This window comes from Pocillopora damicornis, chromosome 11, assembly GCF_964200805.1.
Source record: "Pocillopora damicornis chromosome 11, jaPocDami1.2, whole genome shotgun sequence".
Taxonomy (NCBI): Eukaryota; Metazoa; Cnidaria; class Anthozoa; order Scleractinia; family Pocilloporidae; genus Pocillopora; species Pocillopora damicornis.
Genome location: NC_142680.1, coordinates 23,234,861 through 23,256,897, shown reverse-complemented (window position 1 = coordinate 23,256,897; position 22,037 = coordinate 23,234,861). Strand labels below are relative to the sequence as shown.

Here is a 22,037-nt window from a genome sequence, read left to right as displayed (position 1 = left end):
ACTGATCGCCAACACTGCTGTCCGTCAATCTATTGCACTGATCGCCAACACTGCTGTCCGTCAATCTATTGCACTGATCGCCAACACTGCTGTCCGTCAATCTATTGCACTGATCGCCAACACTGCTGTCCGTCAATCCAGTCCTCTACTCTTTTCTTAAGAAGGACATTCAGAGGGAATTTTCTAGGTTGTTCACAGGGAAGGTGCTGAATCCCACTGAAATCGTTGGAAAGAGGCACGAGTCTTCTAGACCAACCACAATCACAGGAAGGTAATCAACCAGGGCAATCCACGATTGTTTTCGACACTCAATCAAAAATTGCTCTGTTATTTATCTCTTCGATCCTTTTTAGCTTTTAACCCTGGCCCTAACTCTCGTACCCAAGCAAAATACTGCGTCAAGAGTTAAATCCAATGAAAGTTGTTTTTTCTCTGCAGCACTAAATAAAGTAAAAATAAGAGTTTATGAATAAGGATTATGGTTATATTTATTCCCACTGGAGAGGAAATCAATTTTCAATAGGCTGAATCAAGTTCATGTCCATAGAGCAACTTCATCAGTGCGGAGCAGTGTTCGCCGGTGTTGAGAAATGTTCGCTAGTGTAGAGCAGTTTTCCCCAGTGTGGAACAGTGTCTCGTCATATTCCTTAAAAATATTTTTGTAATGGCTCTCCCAAGACTTGCTCAATTTCCGAGATGAGCTGCTGACATTGTCGTTCCACCTCAAAGCATTCATCTGCAAAATTACAAAAAAGTAAGGTAGGACCTTTAAAAAATACTTCTAGCAAATTTTACAGTAAAAGGGAGGCTGCCAATAGCCCATGTGGCTTACAGGCACTCGATGAAAGTAAAGGCACCGGAACAGTGAAAACAAACAGCGCAGCTTCGCTGCTCAAAGCTTCGTAGCGCACAGAAAACCGCTGGCTACGCAAGCTAACAAACTAGTGCGTAACTTGTAACGATGGGTTACACAATGATTTGTCACGTCCATTAAGTTTTGTTCTCTTACCTTCCATGAGCTCTGCTAAGAATGGAATTGACTCTGGTAAAAGCACCATAAACTCCTCTCCGAGTCTTGTGTGGAATCCCTCGAGAACTTTGAGGGCTGCAAAACGAACCTGGAGTAAAAAAATGGTGAACAATTAGGTATTATTAAAACTGGGTAATTAAGTATTATCAACTGAGTTGATGACTTGAAGTGGTAAATTATCTTATTCAAACTGACTGACTGACTGCCAGACTGTATGAATAAAAAACTGACTGAATGACAGCCAGACCGTATGAATAAAAAACTGACTGACTGACTGCCAGACTGTATGAATAAAAAACTGACTGCCTGCCTGCCAGACTGTATGAATAAAAAACTGACCGACTGACTGCCAGACTGTACGAATAAAAAACCGACTGACTGACTAACTGACTGACTGACTGCCAGACTGTATGAATAAAAAACTGACTGACTGACTGCCAGACTATATGAATAAAAAACTGACTGACTCACTAACTGGTAGACTGACCAATTGTCCGACTGAAAAACCTCACTAATGCGCTGAGTTGACTTACCGATAAAAAAAAAAGTCGCCGTTGAATTGATCGACTGACCTCACGGGCAGTTTGACAGACAGACCAATCGACCTAATGACTGACTTAGCGATTGACTAACACTTAAACCCAACACCCATTGACTGACCTTCGGCTTGACTGACTTAATGATGCATCAATGTCAAGAAATCCACACTTACTGTTGCGGAGCTGTGTCGAGTCTTCAGTAATACTTGATAGTTCAGCGGTTTCCACTGCGCATCACTCCCGGAGGCTACGGCAAACTGCGCGAGGCATTGGGCCAAGTGGTTCGTAAGCCGCTCTCTGAAGGTATCTTCTCCTCCCAACATGTTTTCAATCTGTTTAAAAAAAACCAGTGTACAAAAAAATTGTACAAAAATTAACTACAAGAGATTACATACGAAACATTCAAAATCACCTTCACCTGCATAAGCTATCTTAAGAATCAGACCAATTTTTTGTCGTAACATAACGCTGTCAAGTCACGCAAACATTACCTGGTCTACAAGAGGCTGCATCAAACACTGGAAACGATCGCTGTCCAAGAATCCGTGTGTGTCATACATGAAGCATTTGTGCAAACAATCCAACATGTAGTTCAGCAGGAGGCAAGTTTTATGCATGTTTCTGTTTGGAGACTCGTCCAGAAAAATTTTCTCTTCTAGAGTTCGAATATAAACAAAAAAAGGATACATTTTGATTCCTAAGAAACTAAGAAAGCAGCCATCACAGCTAATTTTCGAAAATATCTGTTTCATGTGAGGAGTGCTATTTAACTACAAAGTAGGACAAGGGAATTCCCATTAGTGAAGTAAAAACCCCAAGCAGTTATCGCAGCCAGCAAACAAAATAAACGTTGACATCACAACGAGTCAAAAAGGATTTAACATAAAACAAGCTAACAGCTTTGAGCGCGGGAAAACGCGCGTGGCCAAGTCGCGGTTAGTTTTTGTTTAGCATCTGATTTGTTGAGAGGTTAGCGCAGGTTCTCTCAACGTACCAAAGTTCAATCAATGAAATGCCGGATTATTTCCGATATTAAATTCAAATTTGCCCTTCAAAAGGATGCTTACCAGTTTTGGAGATATTTGCGGCATCCAGCAAAGAAGCACAGTTCTTCATAATGTAACCCGCAAACAGCACAAACAATCCTTTCAGTTTATTAGCCACGCTGAAGATAAACAAACGTGGACAGTTAAATTTAGATACTCTCTTTTACTTTAAAGTTCATTCTATTACGAAGAGAGCATGCAGGGCCGAAGTTTTGGAAGCAAACACAAAGAAAGACTAAGGGGTAAAGGGTGAAGCTTTCTAAAGAAACTGTGGTGCAGCGTCAGTGGGGGAGTATATAAAGATAATTTTGACTTTATCAACTGAGTTGATAATGCAAATTGGTCACCGTAAAGATTCTCGGAAGCTGACATTTCAAGCGTTTGCCGTTCGCCTGAAGAGATTCATCACATATTTGTCCAATTCACCCCTTGACAAACCAAAACATTCATCTCTACAATAGTATCGCAACGCTTTTTCCTCACCTGTCGCAAAGACGATAGAAAATAATCAACCGCTCCTTACTGGACGAAGGCCTGGTCGCCCAATCTATCAACTGTAAGAAACGTGCGTTCGTGTAAGACCTAAAACTGAGGTCTCAAGAAACATAAACCTATATTTGAATTCTACCAATCGCAATATTTATTTGAGTATAACTTATTTCACGATTTCACCAAGAATAATCGAAGAAAGGAAATTTTCAACTAACGGACTCTGTTTGACACCACATTTGATTGGACACCGCATCCAAAAACAGACAAACAAAGAAATGTTTGGCTGTCAGTTAAGTCAGTTTGTTTAGAGATCTCGAGGGTGAGGAATATAGATCAGTCGCTGACGTACCCTTAAAAACGTCGGTCTAAAAGAAGCCTCGGACATCTTGATCACGAGACACAAAAATGCCTCGATCACACTACGCTCTGTTTTGTCCACAAGATCATCGTCGTCCTGGAACGAACCAATTTAAGAGAAACACATTTACACGAGAAGAAAATAACAGCGACATAATTGTGCAGAGAGAATGTGGGGGAGGGGGGGGGTGGGGAGACGAAGCACAAAAAATACTCATTTATTTATTTATTTGATCGCTTTCACCATGATCACACGGCTAAAATGCTAAAATGCTAAGAAAAAGAAAGACATTTGAAGAGGTCACAAGAGCGAGAGACGAAGGTGCGGGACACACAACAGAGCGAGGCTCCAAATTAAGTGTGCCCTTAAAAAAAATTAACAAATACTACCCAGGTAAATATTAAAAACATCGTAAGAAGTATAAAAATCTTATTTCCAAAAAACGATAACAACGAATCGCTACCGAGCCTACCTCCTGGTTGTGGTGAGTTCTGAAATCCAACGCTTCTAAGAACAGCGTAAAGAGATTGGAATGGTAGGTTTTAATATCCTCTTTTTTCATGGCTTTCACACATTCTGCCAGAACATCCATAAGCACAAAAACACGTTCCTAAAAAGATGACAACAAAACAGGTTATCACGAACGATTGCCGACAATGTTCGCTTTGGCACCAGAAACAAAGTGGGATTTTAAACCAATCAGAGAAGGGCACGAGCACCCGAGAACTACAAAATTAAGGAGAATAATAAGGTGGCTTTCGATGTAAATTAGATCACAGTTTGATAAGAGGCTGTAATGTCCCTGAGGTAACTGATTACAACGGGAAAACATTAAAATTGACGATCATGATTGGAGATCTGAATGATAACATAAAGATAAACTACAAAAAACTTAGTAAAAAAATTATCAACCTTATGTTTGTTGACAATACTGTTGTAGCAATCAGACACTGCCGATATCAGCACTCGTGGTGCAATATTACAAGCCAGTTCTTTCCTAAAAAGGAAGAAAAGAAAGTAAGACGAGAGGAAGGCTTAGCAACACATTTCAACGAAATCTCTGTCAGTCAAATGCAATACACTGGATCAGTGAAAACGTAGGGTGGAAGTTTGTCAAGTCTACTCATCACAAAAGATACCTGAGCAAGACTATACGATCTTTTAACTGTACATCCACAGTCGACTGCTTTGTAACCTCTTCCTTTTCTTGCTGGACCTCTGTAACCTCTCCTCCAGTAAGAGATGGTTGCGTCACCTTCAAAAAAGTTAAACTACCCAGTTTGACATGAACTACATGAAAATCACTCCAGTCTATACAGCCTCAAGGTTGGAAGCTTGAGGAATATCACCTGGGGATTATCACCCGTTATTCCTCAGTTTCAGGTGGGCCATTGGCGGTCACGTGACGCGTTTGAACCAATCGCGCGCGAGCAAAAATAATTGATATATCTTACAGAAGAGAGTACCAGCGAGAACAAACTTACCATAATCAGAATATCCACTAAATGAGGACTAAGAAAATGTGGAAGTGCTTCTGTGGCTTTGTACAAAGCTGTTATACCACACAGAGTCAACAGGCTGTTCCTGGAAGAGAGAAATAGAAAGGGAAATAATTAAAACATTTGGCTTAACTTGTCAATTAAATCCTCTCGGTGCCAGGAGAACCAGCATAAAATCAGTGTGTACAGACAGCTACTATTCATACATCACAGATGGCTTAAAGAAAGATGTTACTGGTCTTGTTACGATCGTGGACCAAATGTAAAATCTGCAATTTCAACAAACAGCGCGAAGTCATCATCAAAGCTAAGATTTCATCGGACGCATGCTATTTTTTTTATCTACCTCAGTGTCAAATGAATTAAACATCTTTACAGATTTCTTATTAATAGTGAAGTCTTTACCTCTCTTTTTGATTTCTTTTGAGCAGTTTCAGTACAGAAGGCATCAGCTTTGGCAAGAAGGGAATGCAGTGCGTTTTGAGTCCACCGAGCACTTCTGCTGCACAGAGCAACGCGCTTGAAGCAACCTTGAGGTCAAAGAAATAAGGAAATCTTTAATTTTCAATAACTAAAGAAAAGCTGACCACAGGGCCGGGGCCAATCAGAACGAAAGAAAATATTATTTGGAGCCAATGAGAAATAAAGTAAACCAAGCGAAGTGTCTAGACATTGAATCAAGATTTGAACCCTGGACGGGATATTAGCGAGATGATTTATTCTAATAGCCCCTCCCTGCACCACTGAGTGTATGTCAGTGCTTGAAAACTGTAGGGAAACTCGACAAACTGCTAGGGAGGGGAAGGAGGGTGAACAGCCTTCCGTACATTTGGCATCCCATTGGAAAGGGGGTTATGATATTCTCTCAAGTCTTTGGTGGGCATAGAAAAACGCCGCGTTTTGATTCTCAAACACGACCCACTGCAACTGAGACTGTATTACCGACAAATGCTGAAATGCGTCACCAAGGAGAACGAGAATGTAGACGTGGGTAACTTACCTGAGGGTTGGAATCTTTGCAAGAAAACACATCAATTGCCACAGTCATCACCTACATCGGGACGAAATGTAATATCTCAAAAGTGTTAACTTGGGGGGGGGGGGGAGGGCAGGGGTTCAATTCATTCACAAATGTAAAAGAAAACAAGTTCCAGTACCTCTTTAAATTCGTCAGGGTGTTCCTTGGCCAGCAATCGAGTGAGAAGCTTCAAGCTGTACAAAGCTGTCTGCCTGTTAATGACGGACTCCTCACTCTCCCCAGTACCTCCCGATATGGCGAGGAGTTCGGTTACTAAGTTCAGTAACGCCTTAATCTTCAAATACGAAAATAATACCAAGAATTATAATTAGAACCTACATTCTTGTTTACGTTTTATTAACATGTCAAGTCGATGCTCTCTTAACAGACAATTAAAACAACAATATTACTCTCACACAACTCCACAGAGGGGAACACGGTTTAAACTCTAGATATCGTGGGTGAAATGACATTGGTACACTAACACAAGTCCGCGCCCAAGGACCCTGCTTGGGTACGATATGTCCAGGGTAAAAACAAAGTGATACACAGAGTCGAGTCCATACCCGGGGCATCCCCTGAGTTCGCTTTATCCAGGGATACATTACACGGATGGGATGATACAACTCCACCATGAGGAACACGACTTTCGTGGGAGATGTATCAAGCGAAAAAATCACGCATATACATAAGCACAACTACCTGCACGAAGACCAAGCCTACGGATTCAGAATATTGGGACTACACTGTAAGTTGTACATTCTTATTGTACGTGTACCTGCTCGTCAGAATGAATTCCAACGTTATTGCTTAGTTTGCAGTTCAGTAACTCCATAGCTTTACGCTTCACTGTTCCATTGCTGCTATGGAGAAGTTTTTCAATGACATCGAAAAATACCGAGGCAGGTAAAAGGAGATTTACCTTGAGGAAAGAGAACAGGATATTTAATCATATTCTGAGTCATGGTTCTTTTAAAGGAGAGCAGACAGTTTTTCGTATTTCATTACCTTGTCTATAATTTCATAAGTTTTATGCAGCAAAGCTTTCCAAAACTTTCCAGTCACATCAGCAGCTGCCTGATCACCATGTTGCGCCGTTTTAGTCATGAAGTTTAATGTATCCTGTAACAGTCTGCAGAAACAAAAAATAAAACAAGAAAAATAAATATACTACGAAATTTAGTCACTTTTACAGTTGTTTCAACAGAGTGTGGCAAGTTTCTCCACTGACTATAGCGAAGATTTCACAAAAGGAATTTCTTTTTTTAATCGACACTGACCCTAAAACTCATTTTATAAAAGGAAAGAGCTATCTGTTTAGAGAATATAATGTCCACAAGGACAAGGACATTATGAAACAAGGACACATAAACAAAGTTTACCTTAGAAAGGGAGAATCCAACATTTCTTCCTCAACATGGACCTGTACTCCGTCAAATGAAAGGTAAACAAAGGAAATAAAACACTGTTTTTGCTGAGAGAAACAAAAGTGAGAAATTTTACCGCAGTTGTAATTTGCAATTGTAATCGAAAATGTTTTTGGATTTGTGCGCTTTAAAACAGTTTAACTTATATGATAGATCGTTTTAATTCGGGAGTAACAGTTGACAGTAATGTCTAATGGTCAAGGTAGGTGTTGAAAAGAACTGTTGTCAGTGGTTATTTACCTTGTTTACAAACTCGTCACTGTTGAGCAAGGAAGAAATAACACTGATTGATGTATATTTGAATTGCCTGAGGTGTTTCGCTGAGTGAGTGTCCACATCAAACAGAGGCGTAACAGCGAGGAATACACGGGCACTTCTTCTAGCCATCCTGGGCTTTTGACGAACTGTGGAGGAAATATCGAGAAGAAAATAAATTTTTACAGGAAAATCTTTTCATGACTAATTATCACATCGACGAGTTCACTGATTACTTATAGGAAAAGCGTCGTTACACACACAACGAAAGGAAGAACGATCGAAAGAACGAACAAACGAACGAACGAACGAACAAACTAAGGAAAGAACGAACAAACTAACGAACGTACGAACAAACTAACGAACGTACGAACAAACTAAGGGAAGAACGAACAAACTAACGAACGAACAGACTGGCGAACAAACAAACGAAACGACGAACAGGACAACAACGAAACCAAGACAAGGAATAATAAACAAACGAACCAATGTACGTTCAGGTGCCATCAAGTGTCAGAAAGGACTCAACTCATGTGATTTTTTTTCTCAAGAGGAAAACTCCTTCAAACACGGGGAATACACATTTCATCATTCACTAAGATGGCACCTGATTTAAACACTTTCATGTCCTGGTACAAACGAACATAACAAAGTTAACATCATAATCATTTGGTAGTATACCTTCAGGTTTTTCCAACGGCAACTGATCAATGAACTGCAGGAGTTTCAACATGGCTTCTACCTACAAACAATAATTCTCTGGCATCACTTCAAGACTATTGAAAACTTTGTTGTTTCTACTTTCAACAGCGAATAACCAGATATAAAAAAAAAAAAAAAAAAAAACGATACAATTTTTCCGCTATTTTATTTTTCATCAAACCACTAACAAATCACTTTAATTGCGACCAGAACCCCCCAGATACGTTGTCATTTCCAGATTTATTTATACCTTGGGTCAATTCCTTAACAGACAAGGTTTCACGCTTCTTCGCGCTGCTCATATTACAAGATATCTTTTTTTTTAACGCCGTGGTTTTGCAAGATACTTTAATCCTTATTCACACTCGTATAACTAATTTCTACACCGCATGTCTTAAAACTTACTGTACCTGAACATTAACGTGGAAACAATGGCAGAGACTAAGACAAAAGTCTGCTCCGAGAGGCTTTTTGGCAACAGAGGTCTGAAACACAAGAAATAAATCAAGTCAGAGATACCTACTTTTACGTATATTTTAAACTATTCTTTACTTTCCCCTTTGTCTACAGAAATAATATTTAGAGCAATAGCATTAATGTCAGTATCTGGGCAACGGCGCACCTACCCCTCCCTAACTCAACATTACCCTAACTTGTTCTCAGTTGACTGTTGTTGGGTTAGGGGAGGAGTAGGTGCGCAGTCATCCAGATACCGATTGATCCTAGGGATACAAAAACAAGTAAAGGTATGTACATGTTAGGAAAAACTCTCGCCTTGAACCGAAGCACAGCGGGACTACGTTTGAGTAAACTTCATTTGTGTAGTGTGTGTGTGATGTTGTGATTTTCCATTAAGGCGAAGGACGGGAGGGAGGGGGGGGGGGGGGAAAGAATGGGAGTCGAAAGAGACTCTTTTCGCAATCTAACAAGTACCTGTTTATCATCAGACGTGTTTGGAGCGTGCACAACATGCTTCTCCAGTAAGAGAATGATCACTGTATGAAGGAACTGTGTTGAACCAACAGTGCCGATGAGATGAGCAAACAAGGGAAGCTGGCGGTGCTCTGGAATGTGAGGCGAGGCATCCACAAATACTCTGATAAGCATCGCCACAATGTCATCCAGAGACGCCGAGTCCTTTTTGGTCAGCTGTGGTAACTGCTGCTTCTCACCCGCCTAAATGGATTGAGAAGTGGATGAAGAAATCCTAAACGGGAGTGTTGAAACTAATCCAGGACTGGGATAGGTTTGCTTTGCCTCATTTTGTGATCGGTGTAGAAAACTTGCAGCATCTTCTGACCCACGCGCGTTTCTCCCTCTAACCCACGCGCTTTTCACCCTCTGACCCACGCGCGTTTAACCCTCTGACCAACGCACGTTCCACCCTCTAAACCATGCGCCTTTCACTCTCTGACCCTCGTGCATTTTACCGCACTACACTGGATTTCCTTATTTTAGAATTGGGTCCCAAAATATTCTCTGTGACATTCATCATTCATCTTTGTCGTATTTAGACGTTGTAATTAGTTTCCGTTTTAGGACACTCGATTGAAAAGCTTTTACGAATTATACGTTTCTTACTCATATTTCACTTCATGTGCACAACTGAAAGTAAATGCAGTTCAAACAAACCACACATACCTGAATCAACGCAGGAATCACTGTGTCCAGTGTTTTAGTGATGACTTCAAAACTGTAACTATCATCTTGGCGGACGACACTCGCGCCCATGAAAGTGAATATCGACATCACATTGTGCAAAACTTTTTCCTGAAAAAAAAAAAAAAGCCCCAAAGATCACGCCAATCAGTCTGTTATAATCACATTGTTGGTGGACGCGGGAGGCTGAGAGGGGGAGGGGTGGGGGGAAGGAGAGTTTTTCAGCTGGCATACAAATTTACACATAATCACATGAAGTCTGCACAGGAGAAAGACTTGAATAGCTACCCCGCCGCAACTCCTCCTGGTTTCTGTAAGATGAAGGGCATAGGCGTGATTTAACTCTGCCGGGCTAGAAAGTTATTTGTTACAGGGCTACCCTTCCCTTCCCTTCCTCGTCAGCATTTTTTCAAGGTCGTTCACCGATACTCATTTCTATTCTTTTGTGAATAGAGGAACTGTAAGAAAATGGTGCCTACAAAATGGCTTGGCCTGAATTGGAAACCACGAATTTTAAAAATCCAGAAACCGGAGTGCCAATCATCAGGCCACCGAGTTTATGAAACACTTTCAATAAATTTACCGGAAAAAGCTTGGCTGAAGTTGCAAGCAGGAGTAAAGCCTGGGTATGAGTGCGCGGATTCTCTGATGACCTTATGCACTGGACTATCAATTCCACGTCAAACTGGTCTTCAGGAACGAGATCTGCCACAAAACAAAAGACAGTGAATGAATATCTCAGCTAGAAAATCCCTGGTAAACTTAAATTTCGGAATTAAAATATTCAGAACTCAGAGAATGGACTCCGTGTAACAGTTTTGTACAAAGGGCAGTGGTAAACTTCCTCACAAAAATTTTCAACGACCCTCAACGGAAATTGCATTGGATGTTACTCACTGCGATTTAAATAAGTGATCCAACCCATTAGATACACAAGTAATTTGGTTTCTTCAGCTGAGTTTTTAATGCGAATATCAACCGGCCACCGCGAAAAAAGATTCTAAAGTTGATGTTTCACCCTGAAGATGGGCTACCCCACGAAAACTTCAGCTATTGAAACTTTCTACTGTGGGGGGGGGGGGGGGGGCCGGCGGTTAATTCACAATTTTAACTTAGTTGATGAAACCAAAATTAACTACCTTGTAATTCCCCCACCGATACAGCACCACAATGTCTTGAGAGACATTCTCTCCCCCCCCCCCTCTTATCCATTAGCCGTCAACACCTTTCAAATTTCCAAGCCAATGACTTCCAATAAAGTAAAATGACGGTGTTTCCTTACTTTCTTCTCAGGCAACTCCCAAATACACCTTGACATTACGTTATCGGGTTTAGTCCTAAAAAGTAAAAAATGACACCAAATCCTTGCTTAATACTCCTGGGGTGAACGACAAGTTCCCCTCATTTTATGAGTTCCTCACCCCTCCCCCCCTTCCAAACCGCTAGTGATGGCTTCTGTTACCTGCAATAGACGCGCTGCTGTTTGGAGATAGTTTTTGACAGATGTTGTTGATGAGAGAAAATACCAGCTGCATAATGTACTCTGAAGCTGTTTGACTGTGATCGAGTTCTACACACCTGAAGGGGAGACAAACAAACAAAAGAAACAAACAAAAAAAATTAAACAAAGTCTTGATGCCAACCTGAACATATATTAACTGTGTGATGGACGAAAAAACCTATTGTTAACATTAATCGACAGACACATTGGACGTGAAACCTCCTTGCAAAAGTTCAAAACAGCTGGTATTCAAGCTACATGAAGAGCAGAAGTTTTAGAAGTTTCCATCATTAAATAAGTCCAACGAAATGTGTGTGGTAGAGCAAGCTTTTACTTTCCGTTCACCATACAAAGGAGAGTCGTTTTCAAATTACATAACTTTACAAGGTTTTTCCCTTCTTTTTTCTCAGCACAGTTCTGTACATGTACCTGGTCAGGGTCCCAAACAAGGTTGGTAGAAGTCGATGTGGTTCTTCAATATTAATCTTACTCTGTAACAATTCAAGAACAACTGTAACTCTTTGTAGCTGCACTGCTCCTTCGTTCTCGTCATCTTGCTCACCCTTTCGCGCCCTGTCAAAAGAACATTTACCTTCTCCGTAAAAGAAAAAAAACTTATGCAACCGGCACAAGAAATTGTACAAACAGCACTAATGAATATTAATCAAAATAAATCAAACGCTCGTAAAACTAACTTCTTCACTTTCTTCTTCTTTGGTTCTTTATCAGTATTGGAATTCAGCTTACATAGCTCTTCAGTAATCAGATCTGCTGTCAGAGTAAGCTGCGAAGAGGGCAAAATCGGGTTAGTCACGACTTTACAAGGACAACTACGTGCACATGAATGAACGACAACCGCAGATTTTTATTTTATAACGCTTGCCATGAATCAGAATGCTCCTTTATTGAACGCCCGAGCTGCTAAGCGACCACGAAATCAGAAGTGGCTGAGGTTCGAGTCTTGGCGGGGCAACAGATTTATAATTACGGGACGGTATCTCTCACTTTTGCAGAGAGCTTTAACAGTTTTTTTAACAGTGTACCTTCAACAGAGAATTCTTGGCAGCATTTCCTATAACAACATCCTTTGCTTCAAGCATCGTGTCCACAAAAATCTTCATCAGATGCTGCTTTACTCCTTCTGCTGGGATTGCTTGGAAAAATCTATTTGTAATCTGAAAGAAAGGTGCAAAATTGAGAGGAAATGTTTGAAATAAGAAAAAGGCGTCCAGGAGCCAACATACACGTTTTAATTCAATTTATCTAAATCTGACTGGGTTGTCCAAAAATGGACAGACGTGTCCAAAATCAGACAAATCTCCGAAAATCGAATGAAACCGTCCCAAATCAAACGGAACTGTTCGAAAACAGGCGAAGATGTCCGATACCAGGAGGAACCTTCCGATACCAGACGGAAGCTTCTGAAATAGGATGTGAAATGAAATGTGGAAAGTGTTTGAAACCAGACGGGAAACGTTAAAAATCGGACGAAACTATTCAAAATTGCACGGAAGTGTCCGAAATCGTCTGTTTCTCAGCTGTTTAGAGGGAAAAATCACAGTTCCTGCTATCAAGGCTTCTGATGGATTAGATGCGACAAAACACTTCTTATATACTGCTTCCAAACAGGTCGCAAAGACTCATTTTATGGCACTTACCTGGCCAATCATAGTCAACATTGGTGCTGGATGTCCGGGGCAGACCGCAGATCTCAGGTAGAGCACCCTCAACATCTCTTTCCAACATTTGGATTCCTCCTGCAGCAGTGCAGCAGTGTCCGGGGTGTACTTTTGTAAAATCAGTTGTAGCAGAATGCTCTCATCTTCATGTAAGAGGGCTTTGCTATCCTCGCACTTGTCTAATAGTTTTTCCACGAGCGGCAACAGGGTCTGAAGCATCTCCTGTGTAAAAACGACACTCCCCCGTTATAAAGTGCTGCCCACACTCTTGGTTTCTCCGCTCTGATCTTCCGCCACTGAGCGCAAGAAAACCTAGCGTTGAATCCGGCCAATTACTAGGTTCATAAGCAACTAGCGACCTGGATACTGCTAAGATCTACAAATTCAAAAGAGTCTAACAACACCAATTCTCAAGTAACATCTTTCTCCAAAGACAACCGTGTTAAAAATCTACCGTTTATTCTACTTCTCATAAAAAATCGAGATGCTCGGTGTTTGTCTGTAGCCATCAGTTTCTTCATACCTGAGTAGTAACACTGCGTAACGATGACAGTATGGTACGTCTAACAAAGGAAGACGTTTCACTGGATGCTACATGTTGTAACAAGAAGTCCAGCGTGTTCTTAATGATCTTATTGTGCGATGACTTGGAGTGAGGCCTTCCGCGGGATACCGCTGGAGCAAAGAACTCACCAAGAACCCTGTCAATGAATAGTTCAAATAGTAAATGATTAGTCCTGCACAACGAGCAATAATTTTTCCCTTTTTTGGCGTTTTCACGCGAGGGATGGCACGCGCTATTTGCGAGCAAAGGTAGGTCACACGCGTGACTCGCCCTTGAGGCTCACGCGAAACTCGCTCTCGCCTCGCGCTATACTCGCTCTCGCCTCGCACTAGCTCGCGCCTCGCGCTATTCTCGCTTTCCACGCTATTTATTCGCTCTTTCCTAACACTTTCCTCCGCTCGCCTCAAGACAAGAAGTGACCTGTTCCAAAGGTAATAAAAAAATTTGGCAAATTTGAAATTCTTCTATAAGTGAAAAAAATTTTAAATAATATTATATTCTCACCTATGTAACTGTTCAGAATCTGCAGAAAGTTCTTCAGCACTGTCCTTCAAGACATCAATAAGTGCCGTCACTGGACAGGCTTGGACAGAAGATAGTTTGGACTTGATAATCTTTATACAAGCAACAGCAGACTTTCTTACAGCAGAGACTGGGCTGCACAGCGGCACCATAAGAGAAGGTACAACTGCAAAAGCAAGAATCGAGTTACACCTGTATACAAATGTACATTGATGACAAATGTATCACTCACAACCTGATAATTGGCAACTCAAGTTTTTGTTTGGTTACCTGCAGCAAAAACACTATTGTACCTGAACATGTTGTCTTGGCCAGTTCCTTCACCGCTTTCCCACTGATGGAGCTAAGGCATGCAGTAGCAATGTGAAGACACTGAACTTGCAGAAGAGCTAATCCACTCTCCCCTCCATGGTGGAGATTTTTACACCATAAATGTCCTAGAAACTTTAGCAGGACTAGTTTTTCTGGTAGATGGCACTGGAAAACAATGTAACGGAAAATGACATTTAATTGAACAATGGATATTTAAACTAAAACTCGTAACACATAAATGATAAATGTGTAAACAATTAATTCAACAATTTAAAATGCTTAATACAGTAGATTTGATGACTATAAGTTAATTAGAAAATAAAAAATAAAATGAATTTAACTCTGATAGCTACTTCAAAATGGATAAATCTCTAACATATATTATGTACACCTGAGTACGTAATTGACCTCTCTCTACATTGTCTTTTACCTGGAAGAGATCTTGAAGTAATTCTTTGAATAAATCTTGATGTGCTGTTGAAGTGCCACTTCCAAATGCTACAGCCTCAAACAGCATTGTCAGAAGCTAAGGAAAAGGAAAGGTAAGGACTTGTAAATTGCACTTTTAATTTGGAACGGTATCCTTATACTTTATGTTCCATACCTTAGTATAAATGCCTTCTGGGTTATTACCATTTGCCTCTGACCACCACTGTCCTATGAGTGACAAACAATGCACATGTATTATACAAGATGTAGGTTCATCATGTCTTTAGATTTCTGTACATTATTTGACAACCAGACATGTACAGAAAGTTGGGGAAAGGGAGGAGGAACAAGTAATTGAATCTCAGCTGCTCACTGACTATCAACACTGTCCATGGTTTAACAATTAAACTACTGTCTGCATTGTCCAACAACACTTAACTTACATAATTTACTCCATAATTCAAAAAACATTTCTCACCACTTAAAGCACAAGGCACAGTAGGGATGTTCTTTATCAACATCTTACACAGCCACAGTGTAATGGCACCTTTGGCATGATTCAGCCGCTTATTGCTGTGTTTACCAAGAAATTTCACCAAACATTTTAGTTGAGAAAATGGAACCACATGCCCTGGATTTGTGTCTTTGTTTCCTGACTCTTCATCCTAAAAATGTATACATAAAAGAAACACCTTCCTAAGAAAACAATTGGTACTGTGCTCACATATAAACAACATAAAATCACTATTTCTGCACTCCAGACAAGGTCTTCTGCATTTTATGTGAATGACTGAAAAGTTCAGAGTAAAAGCTACATCCATCAGGTTTTCAGAAGAGAGCACAGGTTTGCAAAAGTAATACAGGTTGGCTTCCTGTTTTCCAAGTTTAGAGAAAGATATAGTTGCTTTTTCATTGATTAAATCCCAGGAAAGCAAGGAAGTTTTCTCTTTTTAGCACACTTCTTTATTCTTTCAAAATCCAAGAGAAAATTGAGCATAATAAAATGAAGGAAAGTGGGGCAGAGGTCACTTAATTCAAAGACAGAGCACTGGAAAACTTCTCAGATTATTGCTTTAAACATTAAATGTCAGTCCAGTCCACAGTACCTTGAGAGGCTCATAGTTTCCTGGCATTCTTGTCACTTTCCAAATATCGGGTAAGATATATTCTGTGATGATTTGGCAAAACTTCATTTTACACTCCTCTGTTGCTGTAGCAATGACCCTACTGAGCAGACAATTCAGGAGCGGGTAGAAAAGACTTTCATCTGAAAGACTTTTGGCATACCCTATCATACTCTGAACCTGATTGAGAGAGAATCAAGAAGAAATGTAACAACGTTAAAATTAACCTTTAAAGGTGAATTCTTTACAATTACTGACTTCAAACATCTACAGTTACATACATGTATGCCCAGAGGTACAGTGTAAGTTCTGATTCCAATTCTCATGAATAACTGTGCCAGTGATATTTATGAGTCCAAAACAATAATTCTTGATATCAAGAATTACACATGTATGGAGGGGAGAAGAGTTGTTTTACCCACCATCTCCACACATTGTTCTTCATCTAACTTAACCAAGTTATCTCCAAGCCAACTGATCAGTAAGCTGCTGGCCAAGGCAAGCTTATCAAGGTCAACAATCTTTGTGCAACTTTTCCACTCTGAAAGAGTTTTAGAGGATAAAGTACATTCACACTTGAATAACAAAATGTATCTCAGCTAATCACAATACAACTTATTGATACCTACAGATATAATTTGATACATAAGCAATACAGATACATGTACAATCCCTTTTTGATAGGTGACACCAGTTTTGTAAGCACTGAAAGAAGATCACTTTGTTAGTTGCTGTAGTTGCTGAATGTTTGCATATAACTGTAAATGATGCATATGTATCTACCTTTCTTTTGAACAAAATCTTCCATTCCAGTCAAAAGAGGATGCAGTGAAGCCAGCTCTGATTGGCTGACAATTAATGACAACTGAACTGCCATTTTGTGAGACTGACGATGAAGCAGTAGACGAGGCAATAAACCAAACATAACTTCTGCTACAAGTGATGGCACAGCACAGGTTACCCAGTCACCAACCAACAATAGAGAGGCTTCCTCTCGGACCTTGTCCCTACAGGACCAAAAAAAGAATTATTACTGCATGTAAATCTAGCTTGATAGACTTATAAAAAATAAATGTTTCCTTTAATTTGCTCATCATAATGTCCATAAAATTGTGTTACACTCACCACTCCTCTGATTTCTTGTCCAGAAGTTTAAACATTTCTTTCAAAAACTGATCAATGGGAAGATTATCTACAAGCCCCTAATTACAAAATAATACCCATGATACATTATTAATATAATCACAAATTTTTAGTGCATCTAAAGCAATGATAAATCACAAAAAAACTCAACTAATATTCTTTATCTTGAGAAAAATCATGAAATTTCACCTGTCCCAACTTAAGCACACAAGCCACCACAGATGGATCATCATCTTGAAGTCGTGAAAGTAATGAATCACTAATGAACTGTTTGTCTTCAGACAAGCCCTGTCAAGCCAACATTCACCAGAGTTATAATTGTATAGAAACTACAGTCACACAAATTCCTAAAAAGGAAACAAGCCATGCTTCCAACATTCCATCACAAGCATCAGAAATAATTGACAAGTCTAACCCTCCAAAAGAAAAGAAGCAAGGGGGGAAGCTACAAACAGGTTCAGGCTAATGTAACCCTTTAACTCACATGACTGACCAAGACAGAATTTCTCCCTATAATATCCATACAATATCAAGCAGGCAAGTGATGAGAATAACAAAAAAATATCAATTACTAGTTGATCTAATACCAAATTCTTCAAACAAGAATCAAAAGAGTTGTCTTCCAGACAGTAAGGAGAATTACTGAAGAGTTCTTGGGGGTGAAAGGGTCAAGGGCTGATCACAAATATAACAGCAGGATGACAACTGAAGAACAGTACCCCTTTATCTGCTAATAGTTCTCCTAGACGTTTGATTGCCATTTCCCGCACTTGGGCTTGAGGATGATGAAGACTCAAAACTAGTGTCGTGTTTGAATCAGGAATGAGCTGCAGAGGGAAAAGTTAACATCCAGTTGAATATAACTGTTATATTAATGTTCTGTCTTACACATACATAATTATATTCCATCAGATATTCCATATATAATGGTCATCATTCTATTTCTTTGATCATCTTAATTACAGCTGGAGAGCCAAAACAAATTTTCATTTCATTTCTGTCATTCTAAAATTCACAAGAAACTATGTTGTCATTTATGACAAAGGTCTCTGCATACATTAGGTGTTAAGAAATGCTTGCTTTTAAAATATATCACCATCTTCATCCACCAGATTGTGATTCTCCATGTACACTCCATCATCAGAGTCATTTGATGGAGGGGGGGGGGGGGAGAAACAGGGAAGTTATGTGCACCTATGGGGGGGGAGCAGGGAAGTTACATGTGCTTGTAGGGGGGTAGGGGAGTTACATGTACCTGTGATTTTACTCCTGTGAGTGCTAAGGACACCAGATCCATTGTCCAGAGGGAACCTTCCTCTGAAACAATGCCAGCATCCCCCTCAGTCATGTCCTCTGTGTTCTTGAGTGCCTGAAGATGTGCCTCGACAGCTCTCTCTAGTTCAGTAGGATATCTTGTAAAATAAACATAATTATACATTAAAAACAAAATCAACTTTAGTCACAGGAAAGAAAAGATCACCTGCAGAAGCTTCTAAAGGAACTACATTTGCCCTGTTTCACCAAGCATACGAGACTTAATGTTGAGTCATATCCATTGGTAAATATGGGTTATTCAATTATGAGAAGTGACATTATGAGAACTTAATTAAAGCAAACTCTAAAATACCAGCACTTTTCGAGCAAATGTGACAAACACCAGTTCTGCCAGCTTTTCAGAACAGATATTTGGTCTCATTAATCAGCATCTGATGGATATAGCCAACTACAGTTTCACTTAAAGAAGAACTACAAGAAACAAGCAGGGTACACAACACAGAGTATGCCCTTAGTGCTTAAAGATGTAAATGAATTTATTCAAAAACATAAAAGCCCTACACATATACAAATGTGCAGGCATCAAACCTAACCTTTTTTCCAAGGCCTGCACCAAATCTTTCACTTTTTCATTCAAGTTTCCAATTCTACCCTCATCTGCACCCAATGCTTTCCTGGCATCACAGTACTCCTCAAGAAGTGTTCTACAGGTAAGAATCAAGGACAGTGATTAATTTACAATATTTAACAAAAAAAAACAAGTAATTTGAGAAATGTGATTGTCTTTAGGAAGAGAGTCCATAAGAAGACTGCTCTCATAGACTGTGCCTGACATTTCCACCAACTGAACAGAAATCATTAACAAAGTCAAGCATGTGGAAGTTTCTTTCAGTCAAATGTTAGGTCTGTTTAGAGAAAACTGATTAGACTGAGTTTTACGAAGATTTTATTGGCTTGAAGCCTGCTAAATGTTGAGATTACATTCTTCCAGTGTCAGAAAGGTACTCAACTCATGTGATTTTTATTCTCAAGAGGAAAATTCCTTCAAACACGGGGAATACACATTTCATCACTCACTGGTCTGAAGTATCTTGAAATATATATGAAAAAAGTGCTATAATTGATGCTACATGTTAATGACCAGATGCATGGTCTCACAACCCGTTCCATAGCTTACTTTAGCCTTGAAAGACTAGCAATTCCTAAACCTGATTGACAAGTAACTTTTCCTTACAATAGCAATATATTATCCAGCAAACAAGTACTGAGAATAAATCAAACTTATCAACTCCAGGGTGTTTATGTGATACATGATATAATCAAAATACAAAATTAAAAATTTTTTAAAAATATATTGTTTCCAAAGAAATATAAAGCAGCTAGAAGGGACAGTTTCAGATCAGACCTTAAGCCTTCCTCCAGATGAAGCAGAGGTTTTCATTCAAGCTGTGTTTTATTTGAACTATTTGTTTTTAACCCTCTGACAGTGCATTTATAATATCTGTACTACACACTGTTAAAAAAAGCATTCAAAACATCTGTATTTCTTACAATGAACAACTTATGGTGAATTCTGACCTGCCAATCACTGTGACCAGTGCTGGTTCAAAATCAACCTCTCTAAGTAATTCCCAGACAATCTCTAACAGGGCTCTTGTGTCACTCTCCTCTGATAACTCCTGTTTCATTCCATTGGATACAAGTTGTGGGACAAATGCTTCAAGTAATGGATTAATGCTATGAGTCACAGACAGATTGTGAAGAATATCTACCAGTCTTGGAAGCTTCAGAAGTGCTTTAAAAGACCTGTAACAAAATACATAGCAATACACAATTATAAATGAAAAATGGAAGATTTTAAGGATAAGGAGTGACATATCTGCACATTAAGCAAAAGTAAGTCATTTTTATCATATGCTATATACATGTATCATAGACTAACCTCTTTGATAATTTCTTTAACCCCTGTGATTGACAAATGTAGGTAAGACAAGACAAACCTTCAGTGGCAAATCCGGGTTTAATGCTCTGAAATTTATTAAAAAACGAAGGGATTAATAATACTTGAGTTTGGGAGAGCTTATGAACCAATGACAAGTTATAGTGGTCAACCAATGATGAGAAAAAGCTAGAGAAAGACAAGGGAAAGAGAGACGCCACAGAAACATGGAGAGCTACAGACAGTACCTTCAAAAGAATGGACTATCAAAATAAACTTGATTACTCCCTGTAACAAGACTTAAGGAAGAGTTTCAATTTGAGGACTGCCCTGATTGATAATTGATTGGTTGTAAACATTCATGCAAACTCAAAAAATGACTAAAGCTTCACCACATTGATAAGTTGCTAGTTTTATTTCAAGACTCAATTTTAGTCCCTGGTGCTTTCATGACAGGTGATCTTGAATTAAGTCATGAGGGTCAACCTTGAAGGGACTTTCAACTCACCATTTACTGTTGTATTTTATTCATGGAAGATGCCCAAAATAACAGTAATTTATAATACCTTACATATGCTGTCAGATAGGGATTTCACCAATTCCTTCTCCATACTGCATCTAAAACACAACTGAGCTGTAATAATGTACGATGATGCTATCAGCTCTGAGAGCCCAGACTTAATACCAGCCAGTAAATGAGGCAATAACAGAGTCATAAATTTCTCTGTCACACTTGGCATCATATCCAAGACTCCAACAACAGTTGAGGTATAAAATGTAAACAAAACTCTCGAGCTTGATGGAGGGATTTCCAACTTTATACCTTCCATTACCATGTCACAAATGAGAGAGAAGAAGGCTGTATCAGTGATGCAGTGTTGTAAGAAAGCTGTCTTAGAAAGGGGAACTCCAGCTTTTTTAATCGGACTGAGCCAGTTCCATTTTGAGGAAGGATCTTTTATGGAAAGTAGCTGCAACACACGAGTGAACAAGTTTGTTTCGTGGTAAGGCAAAATACAAGTGACCAAACTATCAACATTGTGCACGTGGATTTGGAATCTTCGGATAAGCCATTCCAAAACCTTATGAGCTGGCTTTAGCAAGAAGTATGGCGATAAATATTGCAGAAACTTTGAAATATGCTTATCGAGCTTTTCGTTCACATCTTTTGTCTGTAAAGATCTCTCCAGAGACATCGAATTGTCGCCAAAAAGCGACTTTTCAAACATCTTAAAGGCAGGCTCGATAACTTTCAATTCTTCCAAGCCATTTAAACCGATAGAGAACACAGTTTCGTTGTCTATGTCAGCTGCCTCTTTCGAATCAAATAGCAGAGATGATTTTTTGCTGGCTTTAGCAGTAGCTGTTGAAGGCAAACTGCCCGGTATTTGCAGTTGCTGTAGTTGTTTTGCCAGGGACGTCATTTTAATTTTCCACGTGCTAGAAATTAAAAGCGTGGAAAAGGCTACAATTTTGAAGAGGCCTGGCTACAAGGCTTGACAATTTTGTGTGAGGGTGGAGAG

The 22,037-nt window shown here is 39.6% G+C and overlaps 1 protein-coding gene across 1 annotated transcript; it reads right to left on the bottom strand.

The window, feature by feature from the left end:
* Positions 1-470: 470 nt before the first annotated feature.
* On the bottom strand, positions 471-21,999 carry LOC113678354 (HEAT repeat-containing protein 1). Its single transcript, XM_089187314.1, has 45 exons — positions 21,081-21,999; positions 20,518-20,603; positions 20,154-20,381; positions 19,169-19,279; positions 18,556-18,712; positions 18,020-18,127; positions 17,490-17,588; positions 17,283-17,359; positions 16,941-17,164; positions 16,580-16,698; positions 16,140-16,337; positions 15,512-15,698; positions 15,209-15,261; positions 15,035-15,130; positions 14,586-14,769; positions 14,275-14,458; positions 13,729-13,906; positions 13,185-13,427; positions 12,570-12,701; positions 12,222-12,310; positions 11,956-12,099; positions 11,488-11,603; positions 10,609-10,730; positions 10,008-10,136; positions 9,300-9,542; positions 8,777-8,851; positions 8,346-8,406; positions 7,650-7,813; positions 7,365-7,405; positions 6,991-7,114; positions 6,761-6,904; positions 6,122-6,277; positions 5,965-6,015; positions 5,370-5,494; positions 4,950-5,049; positions 4,605-4,720; positions 4,378-4,462; positions 3,938-4,075; positions 3,457-3,561; positions 3,099-3,169; positions 2,637-2,734; positions 2,061-2,224; positions 1,743-1,901; positions 1,010-1,118; positions 471-736 (listed from the first exon to the last, which is right to left on the bottom strand). Exons 1-45 carry the CDS (start codon positions 21,936-21,938, stop codon positions 648-650), a joined length of 6,540 nt encoding a protein of 2,179 aa, XP_089043440.1. The 5' UTR covers positions 21,939-21,999; the 3' UTR covers positions 471-647.
* Positions 22,000-22,037: the final 38 nt, after the last annotated feature.